General features: G+C 39.9%; 1 protein-coding gene across 1 annotated transcript; it reads right to left on the bottom strand.

The window, feature by feature from the left end:
- Positions 1-11,409: 11,409 nt before the first annotated feature.
- On the bottom strand, positions 11,410-24,268 carry LOC135107760 (leukocyte elastase inhibitor-like). The gene is given in 9 exon segments (XM_064018094.1): positions 11,410-11,810; positions 15,256-15,397; positions 15,678-15,720; positions 15,722-15,837; positions 17,370-17,584; positions 19,595-19,808; positions 20,283-20,465; positions 20,726-20,825; positions 24,198-24,268. Coding segments are annotated over 9 exon segments (1,215 nt in total). The 3' UTR covers positions 11,410-11,679.
- Positions 24,269-24,821: the final 553 nt, after the last annotated feature.

Raw genomic sequence — 24,821 nt, 5'->3', positions numbered from 1 at the left:
GCTTTTTATTTGCATATACATTGCCAAAATGGGTATTTGATCATGCTTAGCAATGTACTGTTCAAATAATTCAAACTGGAAAAAGACTTCGTCCTTTTTTTTTGCTTTCCTAAAGATCCTAAGGGGTAAGATAACTGTTTTCTAAATTTGGAAATTCCTCCTTACTTTGTGTGATCAACTCACCATGTATCTGAAAATTGTGTCATTGATACTGTACTGAGCTTTTCAGGTGGCAGGATATGTATGAGTCTAGTGATTACATAGCATTGTAACCATACAAATCGTGGTCATTCTTTGAATTGGGCTCTTAAGTTTATTTGTATTGAAAAGTCGAGGACCTTTTACTTTCAACAGAGAGAGAGGGAGAGAGAGAGAGAGAGAGAGAGAGAGAGAGAGAGAGAGAGAGAGAGAGAGAGAGAGAGAGAGAGAGAGAGAGAGAGAGAGAGAGAGAGAGAGAGAGAGAGAGAGAGACACATGAGAAGAGATGCACTTAAGATACCAGTAAGTCAATTTGTCCCTGCCCATTTTTCATGCCTGCTCAGAGGCTTTAAGTAAAATGCTCTCCCTGAGTAGCCTGTGCTACCATGATGCAAGATCCAGTCAGTTACACTCAAGGATTCTTCAATTATATGCATGATCTCCAGCACAGCAACTAATCACTTCACCTCAGCCTACTTTCTACCCATGCTGCAGACAACTTGGCTAAGTATCCGAAATAGTCTCAAGCCTGTGTACTTTTAGGGTGCTTAGTGTTATCATAGGTCTGCATACCCTAAGTTAAATACCACACTGGCAGTAGTAGATGATGACTCAGTGAGGCACATATGAAACCTGTATTATAATGACATGAGGATATGGGAAAGGTGCACCATGAAGTTAATAAACTTTAATAAGGTACCTGTTTTTCATTTGAAGTGGGAAGATCATGAAAAAGCAAGACAAGTATCGAAAAAGCAGAATATTTCACTATAAGCAGGACAGATATTCAAAAAGCAGGACTCTGTTCACCTTATACTAACATAACACAGCACCTGCCCTTTGTTTCCTTCACTTCATTCCTGCCACTTACCATACACTCCAACTTTCTACGTAATTTTTCCAGTTGTTATCAAAGCTATCTGTACCATCTCCAGTCTGACTGATATTTGATTCTTGAAGCATTAAGCTCCATATTACAGTGCTTTTGATATCTTTTCTGTGCTATAACATAATTGCTTAAGTTGATTTACTTGTCTCTGAGATATTTAATAAATACAATGGCTGCCTTAAGGTTATAATGGCGACAGATAATGCATGTAAAAGTGAATTACAGATAGGCATGTTCGTAAATTATTGAAAATCACAAATGACAAACTGTTGGGCCAAATCAGAGACCCCAACTTACTGAGTTCTGCCTATAATTTAAACTTGTAATTATTCAATCTGCTCATAAGTGAAAGTTGTTGACACATGTCTCCAGCTCTCCTAGGATTACATATGCCTAGTGTGGACACCATTAGGAATGAAACAATCACTTGTAAAAATAATACTGAAGTTAAGAGATGTAGGATGCCAAGCTGATCCAACAGAATTTGGTGACTGCTGTCCTAAACGATGATTCCTATCAAGGTAAGATCACTATGTAAATCAACAAAAATATAAACAAAGGTACTCTAAACATAAACAAATAGAGATGAATAATGTGAGTATTGTGAGATAAGAAGATAAGAAAAACTTGGAAAAAAAAAAACATAGTTACCAAAAGGATAGTTAGTGCAGTATTGAAAACTATACAACTTCAAATTAGATGATGAATAGATTGTAACCTTATACCCAACAAAGAAACATGTATATAATGAGTAAATGATAGTTTTTAATGGTTACAGATATAACTTTATTGACTACTGACATGTTTCCCTTATGTACCAAACAAAGTTAGTCCTCAGGAAAAAGGCCCTCTTGGAGTTGGTTTCATATTAACAATTTCATGTACCCTGATCCAATTTGCGTCAAAACAGAATTGTCTACAATTTGAGCTTTTTAATGCAAATTACATAAAAAAATAATAATTAAATAAATAAATAAACAAATAAATAAATACATAATAATAATAATAATAATAATAATAATAATAATAATAATAATAATAATAATAATAATAATAATAAAAATTGCTAGAAACACAGTTGCTATAAGAGTTGTCAAACTTTGCTCCATCAAAGATCCAAGTTAGATTATCAAATGAACTAACTGGTAACTCTCCCATATATTTGGATTTTAAATGATCAATGCCCATGAACAAGTGTCCTTTTAGCTGGCAGCTTGTGAGCTCCATATGGTGTCCCTTCTTCCAACACGTGTTTCAGTTCTCTATTCTCTCAAGAACTACAGGTCATATGAAAATCTTTATGGTTGCAATACAATGGTTGCATAAAAATTCACTTTGCTGGTATATAAAGCATAACAATTGACTATGAAAGGTTATACCTATGATGTGGCAAATGCAAGTATTTATTGTTTCTCTTTATCTTTTCTTTTTAGTGGGTCAAGTTTGCTATATACTTGCATTTCTTGTTTTTCTTTTATAAGGTAAAACAATCTCCAGCAAAGCCAACAATGCATGTATAATACTGCTAGGAAAAGTAATATTTGTGGGTGAAAGCGATTACACAATAAAATGTTTTGTCACATGGTCATGCAATTCTATGAGGCCCCCCATTGAGCCCCAGTGGGATGTCACAGAGGAAACAGAAACTTGTTAAACTTTTGGTGTATGAAAGGATTAAACTCACATAGTGTTTACAGCAGGGCTGGGCACTCCAAATAAACTTCATTTCATCAAATGTGAAAATACAAGTCCCATTATCATTAATTTTATCTTGTTGTGAATACCACTTGAGCATTATGTTAAGTTTAGGAAGATGTATTCATAATCAATGGTCTAGTTCAGTGATTCTCAAACTGCACCACAGCACAGAAGTGTGCTGTGAGCATTCTCCAAGTGCACCTCAAAATTTTCATGGATAGGTATACACTACACTAACTATAGAGTTGGTGTGCCATCAAAGTCCCTGATGTATCATTAATGAGCCACTAAGCAATAATGTTTGAAAACCTATGGTCTAGTTACTCATCCATTTCAGTTAAATCTTAATTGCGTTGTTTTAACTAAAAGTAGGCAATCTGTGAAGTTTTGAAAGTGGGGTACATGATAATTAGTGATTTATAGCAAAATGTTATGCCAAAATGAAATGCCATCATAATAACAATATACTATTGGGAAACAGCCTAGCTACACACTCTAGAGTGGCCTTTATAGAATACTGCCATCATATTCCCAGTGCCTTTCTTTCTTAAAGATAACTTGATGAGATGGAGCTAGGGCTGAGAATTATCCTGCTCTTTTATCTTTTTATTCCGAAAATGAGATAAGGCATTATGTAGATATCTTGCCTTGACTACTCTTTTTAAGGAAAATGTCAATAGTATATATATATATATATATATATATATATATATATATATATATATATATATATATATATATATATATATATATATATATATATATATATATATATATATATATATATATATATATATATATATATATATATATATATATATATATATATATATATATATATATATATATATATATATATATATATATATATATATATATATATATATATATATATATATATATATATATATATATATATATATATATATATTGTAACTTCACCACCCCGTGGGCAGTCACACTTACACTTTTAGGGTCCGGTGCTTCCTGCATACGTGACGGTGAACTTACCCTGCGGCACTCCGTGTTCTCCCCTGGCTCCCCTCAGAAGGCGAGTAGTAAAACACACTTGTCGGCTTCTGGCCCTCTATTCTCCGTTGCTCACACTACACAGTAGTCCTATGCTGTAGCTCGGCACCCTGGGCCTCTTGTCGACCCTCAGAAGGCTTCTTGACACCTCGCTCCAGCTCACAAAGGCACATACAAGTACAGGAGGCAGTGTCGGCGACGCGCGGGCTTTCTTCCCTCACCAGTGTTCTCCCGCCACTCTCTCTCCCAAACTGTTCCGCCACCAATCCCAGGGCTGCTACACGTCACGTGATACTCCCGAGCCCCAGGGTAGGCGGCCGGCGAGGTGACGTAGTGTGACGTCATCCTCCACTCCCGCTGGGACTCAGTCTGGGTATCTTCATGATCTTGTCCTCTCGTGACACTACCCCCTCCTGTAAAGAGACTGAGCGCCCTCGCTCCCCAACTCTCTCTATTCCCTTTAGGTTACAGATACACCCCCAAAAACAAGAAAATAATACTTCAACTTTAGGTATATCAAAAATCAACAAAGAACATAATCCTCACTCCATTTGGGTGGATGCCGCTCCCGTCTGGGTCTCCCTATTACAGGTCCAGCGTCGACATCCGCCAGTGCCCCCTCCAAGGGACACAACTCATCCGCTCCACCTTCCTCCATCACCAGCGGCTCAGGCTCTCTCAGGTCCAGGTCTCCGTCATCCTCCATCACCAGGGGCTCGTCGTCCCCAAGGCCCTTGTCCTTGTCCTCCTCTTCGTCACTGGTCAGGAGAGCAGCTCGCTCTCCCCAGGAGAAGCTTCCAGGGCCATGGTAACCCCAGAGCCTGTCAGCGTGCACCACCAGTGCCCGCTTCCTTGGCCCTTGGCGTATCCTGAAGGTGACGTCCGAGATGACCTTCTCCACCACGTATGGCCCCTCCCAGGGGCTCTGGAGCTTAGGGGACAATCCTTTCTTACGCCGAGGGTTGTGCAGCCACACCTGATCCCCCTCGCTAAAGGGCGGTGCCGTTGCCCGGCGGTCGTACCGGTCCTTCATCGCCTCACCGGACACCTTCAGGTTACCCCTCACCTGATGGTGCACCTCCCGGAGACGGTCCTGTAGGGCTGTAGCGTACTGGGTGATGGTAGTGGGCAGGTCTTCGTCCGGCGGCCTGCCAGTCACGAGGTCCACTGGTAGCCGGAGATCCCGCCCACACATCAGCCGGGCTGGCGTGTAACCGGTCACCTCATGCTCGGCTGACCGGTAGGCCAAGAGAAGCAGGGGGATTTTTAAGTCCCAGTCCTCCTGCCCTTCTTGGCAATATTTGGCCAACTCCTGCCCCAACGTGCGGTTGTAGCGTTCCACCATGCCATCCGACTGTGGCCGCAGGGGTGTAGTACGAGTTTTCTTGACGCCCAGCAACTGGCAGCACTCCCGGAATACTGCCGACTCAAACTCCCTGCCCTGGTCAGAGTGCAGCTCGTGCGGCATGCCAAACCGGGCGAAGAACTCGTCCACTAACACACCTGCCACGGTGGCAGCCTCATGGTTTGGCAGCGGATACGCTTCCGGCCATTTAGTGAAGTAGTCCATGGTCACACACACAAAGCGGTTACCTCTCAGTGTCTGAGGGAACGGACCCAGGATGTCCACTGCCACCCTCTCCATAGGTGCCCCAACCTGATACACCTGTAAGGGAGCAACTGTCTTTCTCCCGGGTCCCATCTTCCCACAGCACACGTCACACACTTTGCACCATTCACTAACGTCCTTCCGCATGCCTACCCAATAAACCCGCTGCTTTAACCGCCCTAGCGTTTTCCTCACACCGAAGTGACCACTTGCATTTCCACCGTGAGCCTTGCGCACTAAGGCCTCCCTCATATTCACAGGGACAATTGTTTGCCAGAAGGCCACACCGCCGTCACATGACTCCCACCGCCATTGCAGCACACCGTCACTCACTCGCAACACTGCCCATTGCTGCCACAACGCCTTGGCGGCAGGGTTTAGCGGGGCCACGCTTTCCCATGGCGGTTTTTCTTCGCCTTCTTCCCGCAGTGTCACTATGGGCCCGATATCAGCGTCCTGTCGCTGGGCCTGTTTGAGGTCCTCTCCCCACTCAGTGTCACTGACAAGACCGGCAGCCTTCACGCACACAGGCTCAGTCTCATGGCGTCTACAATGCCTGCAGTCACTGTCGCAAGGACGGCGACTCAAACTGTCAGCATTGCTATGCATTTTTCCAGGCCGGTATTCGATGTTGTAGTCATGCTGCTCCAGCTTGCCAATCCACCTGGCCAGCTGCCCCTCCGGGTTTCTGAGGGTTTTCAGCCACCTCAGAGCAGCATGGTCTGTCCTAATCTTGAATCTGGCCCCGTACAAGTAAGGATGGAAGTGATCAATGGCCAGGATCACTGCCAACAACTCCTTACGAGTGACGCAATAGTTCCTTTCAGGGGCTGAGAACTTACTGCTGAAGTAGGAGACGACCCACTCTTGTCCGTCTTTCTCCTGGGACAAGACGGCTCCTACTCCCTCAGCACTCGCATCACAATCCAACACGTATGGTTTCATTGGATCCGGGTACGGTAACACAGGGGCGTTAGCGAGAGCCCCTTTCAGAGTTTCAAAGGCCCGTTGACAGTCCTCGCTCCAGTGAAAGCATGCCCCTTTACGAGTCAAGTGATGGAGTAGCACCGCAATTTGCGCAAAACCCTTCACAAACCTCCGGTAGTACGTACACAACCGAAGGAACCCGCGCACTTCCGTCACACTGCGCGGCACTGGCCACTCCTTAACTGACTCTACCTTACCAGGGTCTGTTTTCACTCCCTCACTACTCTCTATGTGACCCAGAAATGGCACTTCCCTCTGGAACAGGCTACACTTCTTTGGACTGAGTTTCACATTTGCCCCCCTGAACCTGTCCAACACTGTCTTAAGCCTCTCCAGAGCCCCCTTGAACGAATTCCCGTACACTAGCACATCGTCCAAGTACACCAGGGCGCTTTTCCACAGCAACCCATCCAACACACGCTCCATTAAACGCTCAAAGGTGGCTCAAAGGTAGCACATCGTCCAAGTACACCAGGGCGCTTTTCCACAGCAACCCATCCAACACACGCTCCATTAAACGCTCAAAGGTGGCCGGGGCATTCACCAGACCAAAACTCATCACTTTAAACTGATACAGACCCTGCCCATACGAGAAGGCCGTTTTCTCTCTGTCCTCCTCCGCAACCTCAACTTGATGGTAACCTGATTTCAAGTCTAAGGTGGAGAACTACTAGGCCCCCGTGAGCGCGTCAAGCGTGTCATCCACCCTCGGTAGAGGGTAAGAGTCCTTTGTCGTCACCGCGTTAAGGCCCCGATAGTCCACACAACACCTGGTAGACCCATCCTTCTTCTTAACGAGGACAACAGCAGCACTCCAGGGACTAGCCGACTTTTCGATTATCCCTTGCGCGCGCAACTCCTCCACGGCTTTTTCCACTTCCAGCCGACGAGCAGGCGCAATCCGGCGGGGCGGCAACTTAACCGGCCGACTATCCCCTGTGTGAATGCGGTGTTTAACCAGACTGGTCCGGCCCAGGTCATTATCTCCCTGCGAGAAGACATCTGCATACAGAGTCAGCACTTCCTTCACCTCGTCCACCTGTTTCCCAGACAGGCATGCCGAACTCCTCTGCAATAGATCCTGCAGATGAGGTGGAACCCCAGTGCTACTCCCCTGCATGTCCTCGCAATGACCTTCCGGGTCCATAGTCGTCTGTACACCTTCACACTCTTCCGACCCTTGACTTTCCTCCTTCTGTTCCTTACTGAGACGGCAGCGGTGGCTGGCTTCGGGTAGGGACGCAGTATGGGCTCGGTGAGTTTCAATTGAAGCTTCACACTCCTCTGCGTCAACACCGCCCTCCTGTAGCGGCACCACACTACCTCTGACCGACATAGTCATTTCCCCGAAGTCCAGCACCGCCCTGCTCTGCTTCAGGTAGTCTAGGCCGAGCAAGTTCTCCCCGACGTCCGCTACAAAGACGGGAAGATGCTCCTCTGTGCTGCCAACCGCAATCCTGGCATGCACTGGTCCCCTCAGCTGTGTGCAGTGCCCTGTAATACCACACAGTTGTTGCTGGGCCACCGGGGGCTGTCCAGTTGCCACCACCCCGTCCTGCACGAAGGTACGTTCCGCGCCCGAGTCCACAGTGAGGCAGCAAGATTTGCCATCCACTTGCCCGCCCACCTGCACTGTCCGGGCACCCTCGGCGCGGCAACTTAGGCGGACTGGGGTCTCTGGCTCTCTGGCTGGCGCTCGACCCCTTCCACCAGCCTCTTTCCGTTTCCCCCAGCCTCCTTGCTATCCCTGGGAGAGACGAGGGCACACTCTGCCGTCTTGTGCCCCTGACCGCAGTTCCAACAACAGGGTTTGTACTGGTACTGCCCTGCTCTGCCGTTGACAGCCTTTCCGCTACTCGATCCCTGCGGGCAGTACCTCTTGGTGTGCCCCTGCTGCCCGCAAGAGTAGCACTTACCCCTGAACTCACCTAGGGGCGGTGAAGGGCTAGAGTAGGCCTTCTGCACTGCCCCTTTCTTTGCCTTCACTCTCTGCGGGACATAATTCCCGCTGGGTCGCTCCCGCGTCGTCCGGAGAAATGACTCCATCTCCAGGCCCCTCGCCAGGGCCTCCTGAAGGTCCTTGGGGTGTGCCTGCTGGACGTATATCCTCAGTTGTTGGTTATCGATGGCATCAATGAACTGATCCCGCAGGAGAATGGTGATCTGATCATCTCTTCACTGGCCTCCGGGTACGCACGCCGCACCAGCACCTCCAAATCCTGCGCCAGGTGTGTCAGGGTCTCCCCCGGGCCTCGTAACCTGGCCCGGAACCTTGTCCTGAACACCTCGGTTTGGTGCTGGTACCCGTACCTCCTCTCCAGTGTCGCCGTCACTTTACTATACGAGCACCGCTGGGCAGCTGGCAGCTGGTTCAGGACTTCTAATGCCGGTCCTTTGAGTGCCCACACCAGCTGCATGGCCATCTCAGGGCGACTCCACTGGCGGGCGCTGGCCAAGAGCTCGAACTGTGTCTTATACGCTTCCCAAGACACTGTTCCATCGAACTCCTTTGGCCGGCGCCTCGTCCCGTCCTTCAGCCTCCGTGACGTGGAGCTGGCAGAAGAGGGGTACGACTTTACTGAGGCTGGCGGGGATGGTGGAGGTGATAAGAAGTTTACAGGAGAGCGTAGGGGAGACGGTATCACCTTGGCCAATGGAGAAAGGCTGTTTAGGCTTCCGTGACAACTATTATCCTCCTCCTCTTCGTCACTCCCCCCCTCAATCTCACTAGCACGCCCACTTGACCGGGACAGCGTGCCTTTATGCTGAGAGAGTACAGGAGGCGCCTGTTCCGCCACAACCTCATCCACATATCTCCTCAGTTCACTGGCCGCTTTTTCCACCTCTCCCTTCACCTGATCCTTGGTGAACACTTCACTTAACACCTCGTCTTTAACCCGTGAACACTTCTCCTTCACGAGCCCCATAACCTCCTTAAATACACGGTCTACACTGCTCGTCACCGCTTGCAACTCAGCATGCTGTACCTCTCCCTGCGCCTTCAGGGCACTCATAACATCCGCTAGTGTGATTTCTTTCGCCGCCATGCTGACTTAATTACTGTAAGGCACCGTAACTTAACACAACACGCAGCTTACCATGGCAAAACACACTGCACCGTCCGCCCGCCCGCTGCGATCCACAAGTACGTTACCTGTACCACCGCTGCTCGCCTCCCCTGTGCAATACACACGCACACTCGGTATCACACCGCGACGCACACAGTTAGCACTTAACTCATCCCACTCCTGACACCACTGTAACTTCACCAACCCCGTGGGCAGTCACACTTACACTTTTAGGGTCCGGTGCTTCCTGCATACGTGACGGTGAACTTACCCTGCGGCGCTCCGTGTTCTCCCCTGGCTCCCCTCAGAAGGCGAGTAGTAAAACACACTTGTCGGCTTCTGGCCCTCTATTCTCCGTTGCTCACACTACACAGTAGTCCTATGCTGTAGCTCGGCACCCCGGGCCTCTTGTCGACCCTCGGAAGGCTTCTTGACGCCTCGCTCCAGCTCACAAAGGCACATACAAGTACAGGAAGCAGTGTCGGCGACGCGCGGGCTTTCTTCCCTCACCAGTGTTCTCCCGCCACTCTGTCTCCCAAACTGTTCCGCCACCAATCCCAGGGCTGCTACACGTCACGTGATACTCCCGAGCCCCAGGGTAGGCGGCCGGCGAGGTGACGTAGTGTGACGTCATCCTCCACTCCCGCTGGGACTCAGTCTGGGTATCTTCATGATCTTGTCCTCTCGTGACAATATATATATCAGTACTGGACCATTTATACTAATAAATGGAATAATATAAATAAAATAAATAAATAAATATATATAAAAGTTTGCATGCAACTCTTAGTTTCCACAAATGCAATCACAAATTTGCATATCATTCATTGCAATTGTAGATCCACAAACAAAATCATATTTTGCAATTGTAGATTTTTCACTTTTTCAGAAGTGACCAGTTCTTATATATTCACTGAATAAAACTTAGTTACATTATCTACTACAAGAGCTAGATCAGCTCTTGCCCAGTATTGAGACATCATGTACTGCCCAGTATTGTGACATCATGTACTGCAGGCTTCAGATCATCATGCCTCAAACATTATACAAGATACATTGAGGCATCATTTACTGCAGACTGCAGACCATCACACCTCAAGCTGCTTAAGATATTAATATTAAATAAGATACATTTCATAAAAAAAAATAAATAAATAAATAAATAAAAAAATAATAATAATACTGACCTTGACTGAGATGAGGTGGTCATGCCACCTGCCATACCTAAAGTAACAAAAAATTACTAAACAATTAATTCAAACACCAGATTTTAATGAGAGTGGTACTGCTAATCACATAATTTGATATATCAGGTCTAACAACTGAAGATGACTATTTAGGTAAGCGTCCAAGGAGGATGCCTTAATATATATATATATATATATATATATATATATATATATATATATATATATATATATATATATATATATATATATATATATATATATATATATATATATATATATATATATCTCGACTGCCAAAAAAGAGTTTTTAATAATGACCGTATCACTTCACATTATGTTTACTCTAGTCTACCGGAGGTAACCAAACAATTATCTCTTTTGACAGCTTTATGATCAGGAATCTCACCTGAAAGAAGAATTAAACTGCCTGTTTGAGTGTACAAACAATGTTGAATGTACTATTACTCTAATAATTTCATTGACTGAGACAGTCTCAGCAACATGAAAATTCATCCTGTTAATTTTCTTGAATGCAGTACAAAACAATATGCTGTCAAAAATGGCTGATTTGAAATTTTTACTACTTTAAGAACCAAAATATATATGATTATATTGGTTCACATTAAGGCTACTGCAATTTTTATTTCTTTTTGGTGATTATTTAGAATTGCCATTCAGCTGAGGAAAACTCAGATATTATCCAATCAGCATGAGGAAGGCAGAAGTTATACAATGTCATATTGTCCTATTATTCTATTATTTTCAATATTATCATTTACATTATATTTGAAAATAATTTTTCATATGAATTTAGCTTATAATTTTCAAAATTCATTGCCTCTTAAATCATATCTTGTTTTCCTTCAGGATACCAAATCAGAAATAATGCTTGGTAAAATATATCCCAGATCCCTATATACAGTATAATGATGGAATCTAAATTTGAATAAATTAAGCCTTCATAAAATTTTGATTACACTGATCTAACATCAGTATATAGATGGAATCATATTACAGTTTAACAAGTCTACCAACAAAAAGCACCAAACCAGAACGTTGATCATAGATGAAGAACATAAATGGATGGTCAGCAATAAAAGGAGGAATGGGACGTATAAGCATTCTTACTTGCGCCACGACACCTGAAGAGAATGGATAAAAGAAAGTGAAATGTTGCCCCAAATTTCAGTATTAGAAGTTTTTGCCAATGTTAATGGAAAAATGCTAAGTATGCAATCCTATATTAACTAGAATTCAAAGACCCTTGTTTACCAGTTATATGCATTTTCCCCATTTTCAACTGAAATTACTGACAGATTTAGTGATCCATCAATTATTCATTAACTATCTGAACTTTGGTACTTGCAAGACTGTTAAACTCTGAGCCATCCTTGCTAGCAATGTGTATTAGGCGAGTAGGACAGGGAATAAAACGAGTGAGTCCTAAGACAGCTGGAGCAGAACTAAACTGTACCACACCTGCTATTTATTTCATTGGCTTCGACACAGATTAAAAATACACAGTGTGAAACCCCAAAACCCCGAACATCTGAGTAACTCAATTGAACCCCGAATAAACCCACCAACGTATCATTATGTTTCGGACCCAACAAAGACAATTTACTGTTCATGTATTTCTGAATTCTTATTTTTAAGGTGCATGTGCAGATCATTTGTGTGGTTAAATTTTAGCATTCCAGGCAGAATAAACCATTTAAATTTTAGCATGTCAGGCAGAATAGGGCATCATAGGTTGAGTTACTCTAGAGGCTAAAGCCTTTCACCTATCCTACTCTTGGGGGAGGTGATTAGTGCACTACAGTACCCTCTCCAGTTTTGTACTTGCTTTCTTCCAAAGGCATAGAGCTAAACTTAAGAACCAAAAAACTTGGAGTATTGAGAACACTGAAAAATGCTTTTTTATTCCAGCTGCATGGCTTAGAACTGTGTGTGTGTGCATTTTGATCTCACATCTGATATAACATAGTGATATGGCTGTTTGGTGCTGCTGCATCTAGAACTATGCAACTGTGTGTTTTGTCGTCACATCCAGTACAACACTAGTGAGGCGGAGCAGCACTTCCACATCCAGAATTGTGTGAGTGTTAGCAACATGGTGTGGCACAGCACATCCAAAACTGTGTGATTGTGTGTTTTATCTTTCACATCTGGCATGATGTAGCAGTATGGCAATGAAAGCACAAAACTCAAGGAAATTATGTGCAAGAGTTGGGATGGCAAAAACTTAGGACTTGGTGTGAAGCTCAAAGATCTGGAAACTTGAAGAGAACTGTATATGTTCCTGCAACTACCCAAATGTTTATATATATTTATGATATTTTCAATCACCTTATGGATAAGTTGTTCTGAGCTGATTTTTAAAAATATCAATAAGAAAACAATGATAATATCAGAGTAATAATTATTTCCATATTACTGTAGCCAGTATGGCGCATGTTGGCAATCTAAGGACAAAATTACGTAAATGATATGTTTATTTGTTTCCACAATTTTTATGAAGGGTTAATACTTTAATATCATTATTGTTTTCATACTGGTACTCTAAAAAATCAGCTTAAAGCAAGGTTAACTGATATAGTGATCCAAAATATCTAAAATAAAAAGAAATTAAGGAAGCAGCAAGCTCATTATAAACACACAAATCACCTGTCCCACAAAAAGGGAAGATGAGGCTCAGTGGATAGCTTCTCCCACACTGCCTTTATTGTGGTAATAACCCAGACCATGCTCATTATATTTTTTTCCTTAAAAGTGTACAATCTAAATGCCATAACCATTTTCAGTAGTGGTCTGGCATAGCATACAATTTTTTATTTTCTACTGAAAATGATTCACATCCCCGTTGCCCGATGACAGGTGCCACCACCCTTGGGAAAAACTGTAATGTACATCACTCAGTTGACTTTAGGTAGCAATTCCGTAAGATATAGGAAGAAGTATTAATAGACTCTTCCATTACTTAAGGTTCTCAGTCTATTTTCTTGGGAAGAGGAGCTTTTCAGGGCAGTAGCAGGCAGAGCAGAGGAGAGGCATGTGAAGTGTGTGGTGGCATCATGTGCTCGTGTTTTGAGTTTGCACATATAAGTTCTTAGCCAACTATAATTTTCTCCCTACTTTAGCTTCATGTCAACTATGATATTGCAAAAATATATATTTTCTTGCCAGCATATTAAGATATGATGCAAGAAATGCACTAACACAAAAAAAAAAAAAAAAAAAGCACTACTCTGGGATTAAAGTCACAGCCATGAAATGAAGTCGGACAAAATGCCTATTGGTCAAAAAGAACATAAGAACATAAGAACATAAGAAATAAGGGAAGCTGCAAGAAGCGACCAGGCTTACACATGGCAGTCCCTGTATGAAACACACCTACTTATTTCCATCTGCTATCCCCATCCATAAACTTGTCTAATCTTCTCTTAAAGCTCTCTAGTGTCCTAGCACTAACTACATGATTACTGAGTCTGTGATGCAAGATATCAGATAACACAAAATTAAGGGAGAACACTATTTGACTCTTCATCATTAAAAATTAGGCTTATATCAGAAGCCCCATTTTCAAAATCTCTATATATAAATCCTCTGCTGGGAAGCGGTTAAATGTAGTGAAATATTGAGATGACACTAATTATATAATTACAGCATGACTTTCAATACCTAAAAGAACATTTTTGGGGATGGTGACCATGGAAAGGATAAGTCAGGACACTGGCCCCACCACTGTTCTTGAACTTTTATTTTTCAACCAGCACTTTACAGTATACTTAGATATCCCAATCACATTCACAGTTTTTTCATTCCCTTTCTATTTTGTCCAGAAAGATTGTCTGTTTTCTCTTGGCAGTAACTTATTAATTGCCATTGCCATTGCTGGCCTTCTTCTCCCCCTCTCTGACATGCAAGCTGCTGTGACTAGTGTTGTGACTAACAAGTGGTTCAATCACATGAAGAGTTTGTATGTTCAAGTATGTGAACTGTACGTGGAAATACGTACACAATACATATCATGTACATATTTATTTTTACTGTGACACCAATAGTAGGAATGTGTGACCCATACACGACAAAAGCGTGAACCTCATGGAAATAATGCCTGAAAGTCAAGATGGTAAGAGTTTATGACTCAACACAAAACTTGAGGATCATGAAACTCAGATACTGTGAAACTTGGGGGATATTGTAGTCATAAGAAACTAGGGATTTTTCTTTTTTTTTTTTTCCTTTTTTTTTTTTTTTTAAGAAAAAGCAATCATTGTTGTTGGGCTGACATTTCCCAATAAACAAAAGATAAATTTCATATTAGTTTCACTTCGTAACTCACTGTTTATCTTACATTGCTGGTTACATACTTTCATCATCTAATCAACCCCAAGGCCCCTTCTACTGTGCAAATGGAAGGGAATTTCTCCAAATAAAAAAAAATCAAAAGATCTTACACTAAAAAAGATAACTGCATAAGTAGCAAGTAGATACTCACATGTAAAGTCTAACTATAGGAATATAAAAACAACAGTTACCCAAGAGAATGCATTACATAAAATAACCAACAAATGACAAACATACCTGTTGCTGCAGCAGCTTCACTGCCTTTTTCATTTACTTCCAAGAAAGATTTATGAATCACTTTGGAGACAAACAGGTTCTTGTTGCCTGAGATCCCAGACAGGTCAGCTGACTGCTCATCAAAAAGATCCTTCATTCCCATCTATAACAATCAGAAAATATATGCAATAGTCCAAAAATTTTGCATTAATAAAGATGTAATGGATACTTAACTAGAATAACATTTATTTCCAAGCCAGTTTCTTGGAACTCCTTCAAGAACATGAGTCACAGCAGAAAATTCTTATATGCTCCTATTCATGTAATTAATACTTAGAAACTCTAGTTCCCTTTTCCTTGAAATTTCTCATACATTTTTCCACATCCCATATATCTTTCCATGCTCTATAGTGTTTCATTGTACTTCAGTTCTGCTGACTTACCTCACTCAGAGTGTCAACCAGATCAAGTGTTTCTTCTAACTTCAACTTCACGCAACTTCCTGTGAAGTTCACTCAGATCTGTTGTGGCTAATTTGCTTTCAACTTCTGCTAAACCATCTCGTTTATCAGGTAACACAAACACCATGCTCAATCTGGAACCCTGAAATATTGTCACAATGTTAAAGAAGAGCAGGTTTGTAATTTATACATTCTAATATACACAAGTTTGATATAAAATGTATTTATATTTAAAAAATCTAAACATAGTATGAAACATGAAATAATGAAAGTAAGATAACTAATCTAGTCAGAGGAAAACACAAACATATTACAGATAAGTGAGTGGTCCAAAAAATGCCAAATGGATTTTAATATCATTAAAAGAGACACCTTTCACATAACACTTTCAATAACCAACTTTAAAGGGCATGAACATAAACAGCTGTTTCAGAAAAGATCTCCAGCTTATATATGTAATGTATTATTCTCATAACAGAACTAACACAGCATTTCATCTTATCAAAAAAGAATATGGGAATAGAACAAAAGGTATACAACTATACTTAGGTCTGGGCACACTTAGATTATGCTGTACAATTCAGGTCTCCTTATTATAGAATGGATGTAGACATACTAGAGTCTGTGAAAAGACAAGGTCTTCTGTGAGTGCCTACTTACTTGATTTAATCTTATTGATTTATCTATTTGCTCATCCTGATTACTATTGGCCACTGGTGAAATAAGCAGCATGGACAAATTTACTTTACTTTTATGCAGATAAGGTTGAAGACTAACAACAATTTCTGCAATATTCAGCTGCTTCTGAAGTCTTCCTATTTGTCTAATTTTTTTTTTGTGTGTGTGGCAAGGGTACAAAGGAGCTTTCCAAAAGGTGGCTTGTTATTTGTGACATTTTGTTCCAACCTAAGGAACATCTTCAAGCAGAATGAAGCAGTTTGCAATCAGCCTGTTATGTGGGGCTAGAACCCACAGAGGCAGTGTGTGTCTCTACCTTCTAATATATATGGGTATTGGCTCCATCCATAAACACACAAGCACAAGATCTGTAAATGTTACCCATTATGAAAAGGAAAGTGCAGGAAAACACCACACTGCCTCCCAGTCAATGAGGAAGCGGATCACATGCAGAGACCAATCACACTGCCTTTGTGGGTTTGAACCCCACATAACAAAATGACTACACACTGCCTCATTCTGCCAGATATTTCCAAGGTTGGAATGAAAAGTCGCAAATGACAAGCCATATTTTGGAAAGCTCCTCAAGACCCTTATGCTCGAAAAGAGATTTTCTTAGACAAATGGAAAGATTTCAGCAGAAGCTAAATAATGCAGAAATTGCTGTAGCTTTCAACCTCATTTGCATAAAAGAGAATATACTTACTGGCTAAATCAACGTGAGATTTATTGCCGATGTCACTAAACATGAACATAGTTTTGAAAAAAGGTGTTGTTATTGTTTAAAGATAAATAGGGAAGCTTTGATTAGTTGCATGTTAGGGAAAGCTGCTGTGCTGGGAAAGACATATATATTGCATGGGGTGTTAAGATAGGTATGTAAATATTAATCTATGTTAATAAAAGTACATATTCTGTAAGGTTAAGTTTTCAACAATTTGTTATCCTATAGTTCCTAGACATTACATCACAAGAATGCTATATATGCATACTAACCTGGTAGTCCATTGCCAAGATGGTGGCTCCAAGATCTTTATCAAAGAAGATGCGAAACTCAGATTTCTTGTACATCATGGGCACCTTGACATTCTCAGTGTTTGAGGTCCAGAACTCTCGGTCATAAGTATCTGCTTTATCAAACTGCTTAGCCCATAACCCCTTGAAATAAACAGCATTCACAAGCACCATCCTTGTCAAGGAATCTAGAACACCTGAAATATATAACAAACATTATGATAAACAGGAATTCATCTGCATATCAAATAATGTGGTATATCAAATTAAATTAATCATAACTTAACAATGTCTTTGAACTCAAATATGATGTTTTGATTATTGAACTTTTCACAATAAGTGGTTGTCTAACTTTTCATTTTCATTTTATGTTCTTGGTCTACATCAACTGAAGGTACTTTAGCACAGTTCTTGCATTTGGAGGCTTTAGATGGTCATCCCCTTTTGGTTTCTGAAGCTTAAATGGTCAGCTCCTGCCTACGGTGGTTCAGGCAGGACTTTTTAAAGATAGGATAGGTCGTTATGATGCACATGGCTATTTTTAGCTGACTGGTAATAGCTTGGAAAATGGCTAGCTTCCAGCATGAGTCAGATATCAGTCACTGAGATCACCACGCTTGAATGCTGGTCACTCAGCCACCACCTCCTTGCATCTGATACCCATTCCTAAGAACAACCCCTAAGGAAGAGTCACAGCCAGAGCATTTATTCCTATCCTTACATCATATAATCTCAATATCCTCTTATCCTTATCTCTCATGTATTCAAGCATTGTCCTCTCAATTCACAAGTCATCCTCTTGTACCAACCATATCTCATACACACATATACTCTCTTTGTTATCTTTCTGCCATTCTTTCTATGTGACTGGACCACCTAAGGATGTTGTGTATAATCTCCTCAACCACATTTAGATTTTTCAGCTTTCCTCGACATTACAGATCTGCTACCTCTAGTTCCACCAGCTTCACCAGCCATTCTCTATATACAACAGATGTTTTTTAGGCAATTAATTTCAATTGCTTGGATCCAGTCTTGTTTCTACATACTGTCGCATATCCATATGTAAACTGCTAACCGTAAATACACGGAGATGGTGGCTGGTTGGTCAGCAGACTCACATGCAGAGAGATACACATTTGTCTCCTACCACAATCTAGCATTTTTCAAGTCACTGCTGAGTGGTTGACATAACCAATGTAGTTCTTATGAATTCTATCTTCAGTCATGAGAGCAGTGGGAAACTCCAGCATGACCCTCTATGTACAAGCATTGTCCAAAAAGTGGGCAGTGTTGGACCATCTAAGCCTCCTAGAATTATATATATATATATATATATATATATATATATATATATATATATATATATATATATATATATATATATATATATATATATATATATATATATATATATATATATATATATATATATATATATATATATATAAAAGATAAATAAATTAATATAGAACTTACTGGTGCTTAATGGAAAAGCATTAGATGAAAAGAAAAACTTATTGTCCTTTTTTTCATTATACATTCAATGGGATCTTAACATTTTTTTCCCATCTTGTACAGCTATTACTATTGCCTTCCATCCCATATTTTCATATTCATATGCAGAGGATTCCTAATTATCTTGTACCTATGGGAGGTTGCATATTCCAGTTAATTTAGTCTTGTAGTTGCTCAAGTTTCAACACACTTCTAACTGCACTTCCTTGTATCTGCTAAAACCCACACTAGCATCACTCTTTCTTTTTCTTTTCTTAACAAATACATCCAGGAATGTTTTTTTCTGAAGGTAGTATTTCTAAATTCAAGTAGAGATAAATGCACAGCCTGTAAATGTTACCAAGTGATCTACAAGTACCCATTCATTGGCCAGTGATGCTTAGCAGAAGTTAAAATCATCCTCATATCTGTACATATGGTAATCCTTCTTGTTTTCACAATAAATGTGACTCCTCATCTACTTTGTCAGTAGAAAACTGTATTGATCTACTATTCAACTATCCTCACATTTTAATGAATTCTTTGCAAAGATGTATGCACATGTTTTCTTACCTCTTTTTTAAATAAAACGAGAAGGAAGAAAGCAACATGAAAATTAAATATAGGAAAGGAAAAATAGCACTAAGAAGAAAATATATTGTACCACTCCTCTTCTGATCAACAATTAATAAATATCGTAACTTTTGTACCTGAGGGAATGAGGTCCTTTATGCGGGAGTTGGTCTCTTTCTCAACTGCTGCATTTATCTCCTGCCTCACTTCCTCACTTGCACCAAAGTCGACAGTTTTAGCAGTGCTTTGATACTTTTCTTTCAGGATTTTATCATACTGGCTCAGTAATGACAGATGGTTTGACACATAGGCCATGTTTGATGTGCGAAGTTCATAATCTCCAGCATCAGTCTAAACAAAGAGAAAATTCAAAAATTATTTCATCCTATTTCAATACTAAATAATGTTATGTGAAATGAAGTAAACAAATAAAAATGCAGGCCAATCAGATCAACATCTTGAGAACATCCTTGATGATCCTATACTTACATTAACTCTCATTCATAATCCTCTTCAGAATTCAATTAAATTGTTCTTTATCATGTAGCTCAGTGAGACATCATTAGGTAAAAAATCTAACCTATGTAAATTGTATGAGCCTCCCTTTCAAAACAATCATGACAATATACTAATTACACTATGTCCTGCCCCACAACATTTCTCTAATGGGATTTCTCTACCTATATTAAGAAATGCTATATACAGACTATACATAAGCATTTCCTTGCAAAAGAAAATTACTTTTCATTACTTAGTAGGTTATCATCATAACACTAATGACAATGTTTTTATTACATGTTGAATTCCTATTTCAAAATCACAAACCTTCATATCAGACACAACATCCATAAATGCATCATGAACAACTTCTTTGTCATCACTCAGGTGCATAACAGAGCGCATTTCTTGTTCAGTATTTCCTCCTGCTCCAGCATATGTCATTCCTAAAGCTGTCATAATACTGAAGGGTGAGTAAAAGAGGTTGCCTGACTTCTTCTCAGCCAGTTTCTGTCAAAAAATTAACAGAAACATTAAGCATCTTTTATGATACTCAACTTATGAGCAATAAATAAACTTAGTAGCTAAATACTACATACAAAGAAAACTTTTTTTTGTTTTGTTGTAGCTTAAAAATTGTGATATACATTGTTTGAATACCACAGAATCATTTAAAACGACACATTTATGTACCATGAAAATTGTGAATACTTTAACAAAATGGACATACTTCTGCTAAATGTCCTGGCATTCTGCCAGACAATACTCACTGTGTACAGATCACATGTAAATCTATTCTGGCTGGCAGCAAGGGAGGTAACTGCTTCATGATGTGCATAAGGAGGAAATGATGGTCCCCCAGACCGATGACTGTAGCAAATGATCTAGTCAGCCATAGAAATATCCCATTTTCTCTCATATTCAGGGTACACTAAAGCTTACGCGCTTCTCAGAACCAGTAATGTAAACACAAGTCACCGCTCCAAGCACTCCGTTTTCTCTTATATGTTTTCAGCCTCCCGTTCTCTTTCTACTGCACAGATTTTTCGTCTTTCATCTCTTCTTCCTCATTTTTTTTTATACATACACATTCTGTGCACGCTTTTCGACACATACGTTACACGTCTTTTCTATACATCATATTACTCCTTTCTTCACACAGACATACACACACACCTTCACTCTCTTTGTCCATATCTTTATGTAAATCATTTTTTTATGTTCAGTATTTCTTGTGTATATGTTTATGTTTTTGTTAAATAAAGGTAGAGAGAGTTTAACCAGTCTAACAAGTGGCTATAAATACAACCTTAGCTGGTGAACAAAAAGAGTTAAGAGATTAAAGGACTTGCAACTGCTGACGGTTACCTGTCGGTTTTCTCTTCTCTATCTCTGGCGAGTTAAGAGATTAAAGGACTTGGAACTGCTGACGGTTACCTGTCGGTCTTCTCTTCTCATATTCCTGGCGGCTTCCACCTAGATCACTAGATGACTTCCTGATGCTCCACGGATCATGACTACAACAGAAGTACCGCCAGTAAGACCCTATCAATGTATTATTCAAAGTTGTTAGTGATAAATAAGGAATGTATTATGATATGAATGGTTTTTTACAATATATGTATCTTTATGCAAATACTGAGTCATTAAAATGATCTGAAGAAAACTATGCACCATAAACCAAAGCTTCATGAGAAGGGACAAAGTGATGATAGGAAGTTTTTGTTTCTACAAAATAAATGTTTATTTACAAATCTACTTCTGAAAATTGTCAAGGAAATATAATAGCAAAGATATTATATACTAATTGAACAATTTTGTTTGTAATCTTAGACCTAGGACAGTAATGATAACTAACAGGACCTGTGGATGGTATGATCATTTAATTACTGCAACATCTGATGGGTACATTTAATAGGAGGAGGAAGAGGAGGACAAAGAAGAAAATGAGTAGAATGATGATGATCATGATCAGGAGGAGGAGGAGGAGGAGGAGGAGGAGGAGGAGGAGGTGTAGAGGACTTAGTCAAAATGTGTACATATAATACCAAGGTGTAGAAGAGGAGGAGGAGGAGGAGGAAGTGTAGAGGACTTATATATATATATATATATATATATATATATATATATATATATATATATATATATATATATATATATATATATATATATATATATATATATATATATATATATATATATATATATATATATATATATATATATATATATATATATATATATATATATATATATATATATATATATATATATATATATATATATATATTGCATCTTGAAGTACAATTTGGATACCACATTACTAAGTCACGATTGAGTTATTTTCATTATGAGTGCTTTTACTGACTTAACCAAGTACCAAAGTATGTACAGTCATTCATAAAAGTTTGTTGGGGGTACGTGAGCTGTCGCCTCTGCATTCCCCACCCCTTTCTACACGGAGAGTCAGCTAACGATGTGACGACGTACAAAACCCATACACACTGGCAGAACTGTGACTTTTGTGATAAGTAAGATAGGAATATGTGCGTCAATCATGTGTTATCTGCATCATATTGAGTTACATATTTAACGTTGTATATGATAATGATATGAAGATTAGAGCCCTTTCGACACACATACATGTGTGGATTCCCACGAATTTTTGAGTGACTTGTGATGTAATGCAAGTATCTTCACAACTGTTACCTTCAACTAATGCATGCACATTTAGAAAAAATAATTATAACTTTTTCTCTCCAGCTCTAAGCTCTTCCCTCATAACTCGTATTGCAACTGGACTAGAATAGTACCACTGCTGTGAAATTCTCTCTCTCTCTCTCTCTCTCTCTCTCTCTCTCTCTCTCTCTCTCTCTCTCTCTGTGTGTGTGTGTGTGTGTGTGTGTGTGTGTGTGTGTGTGTGTGTGTGTATACAGTAAATGAGAGAGAGAGAGAGAGAGAGAGAGAGAGAGAGAGAGAGAGAGAGAGAGAGAGAGAGAGAGAGAGAGAGAGAGAGAGAGAGAGAGAGAGAGAGATTAGGGGCGTAAAAAAAAAGTGACAGGTGATAAGAGATAAGGCTAGTGTCTGATTACAGGTAAATGTACTCAATGTTAGGTAAGTATACGTACTCCTTAGAAGTTAATTACATACAACAATAAATCAAATTTTTGAATGATTATATCACACCACTTGATACAGAAAATAGAACAATAACACTTTCACAAACGCACTAACACTACTTATATATATATATATATATATATATATATATATATATATATATATATATATATATATATATATATATATATATATATATATATATATATATATATATATATATATATATATATTAATAAATAAAATTAAATAAAATTAATAAATATATTAATAAAATAAAATTAAATTAAATTAATAAATGCATAAACAATTCTTCGTTTCAAAGGGTGAGAATAAAGGGAAAACTGACAATATCAAATTGCATTCTACTGATCTACGATATATAAATAATAATTCAAAAGATAGGATACTTATGTAAGTACTTATTTCATGCGTATTAATCTACGTCGTAACTCAAATTTAATACGCATTTCCATTTCTAAGTTAAATAGGTATTGCAGACGCGCGATTTCCTGATTTATCTTTTTCCTCCCGACAAACGCTACACTGCTGCCAGTATCAAACCATCAGCGGTGTTCAGTTGTTAAATAAACTTTTATCTGTCACGAAGAGATCGAAACATCAGCGTAACCATGATTGATTTTTTTTTTCCGTAAGTATTGCAATTACATAGTACTGTACATGCACAATAGAATTCTGACATGTATAGAATGTATATATGGCAAGCTTTAAAATCACATCGAACTGCATCAATAAGACTCCCTGTCAACAAAATGTATACATATATTAATAATACCTGCAACAAACCAGTAAAGCGGTGGATAAAACACGAGAAGCGAGGAGCACTGGAGAACCGTACCAACACGCGCCGCAGTCAACAGGATAGTAACTCATTTCCACCAACAAATAAACGGCACCGCCTATCCCGGATAGCGGATCGCTCGAGTTGGCACCATTCCCACAACCGTAAGGCTTACCACCTATTTCCAAGTTCAATATTTACCTTGATTTATCTTGGGGTTTCTATAGGATCTTGTACATTGGGGTACACTTGATCCCTTCAGAAACACTCCTGGGTAAATAGTTACAATGATATTATACCTCCCAATCCCTACAACTCACCTACAGGCCATTGTTAATAGTTGCCAAGGGAACCTGCTGCTGCCACGACGACACATGTGTTTATCAACCATATTGCGATTGTCTTCTTTAAACACATGTTAGCTATCGTATTAAAAAAAAAAAAAAACAGCCTCAAAATACAGACTGGATAGACATTATTTAAGTTTACTTTCGCCGTATTATTACACAACTTAAACGATTTTGACAATACATCGTCACAATATAAGTGATATGATAACATACATAAATTTTGACCAATGCTTTGATCATAATACTATATACCGGTTTTATACTTTGGATACTTAAATTTGGATACAGTTTATCTCGTTACTTATCATGTCTAATTTATTATGCATGTAAGCGAAACTGCGGCCATTGTCAGTGATATGACCATTAAAAGAAATGCAAAGTTTTCTGGAGTAAAACAAATTCAGACAACTTGGTCATTTCATGCCACGTCACCAACCTCTGTTTCCACAAGTGTGCAATTTCAAAAGAAAATAGCCTTCACCTGCTGTCGAGACCATAAATGTAACCATAACTAGCCCATGTGATTTCATATCTTTTAGATCTCTCTCTCTCTCTCTCTCTCTCTCTCTCTCTCTCTCTCTCTCTCTCTCTCTC

The sequence above is a fragment of the Scylla paramamosain genome, chromosome 15, assembly GCF_035594125.1.
Source record: "Scylla paramamosain isolate STU-SP2022 chromosome 15, ASM3559412v1, whole genome shotgun sequence".
Lineage (NCBI taxonomy): Eukaryota > Metazoa > Arthropoda > Malacostraca > Decapoda > Portunidae > Scylla > Scylla paramamosain.
The sequence above is the reverse complement of the archived record's forward strand: the minus strand, read 5'-3'. Positions and strand labels throughout refer to the sequence as shown.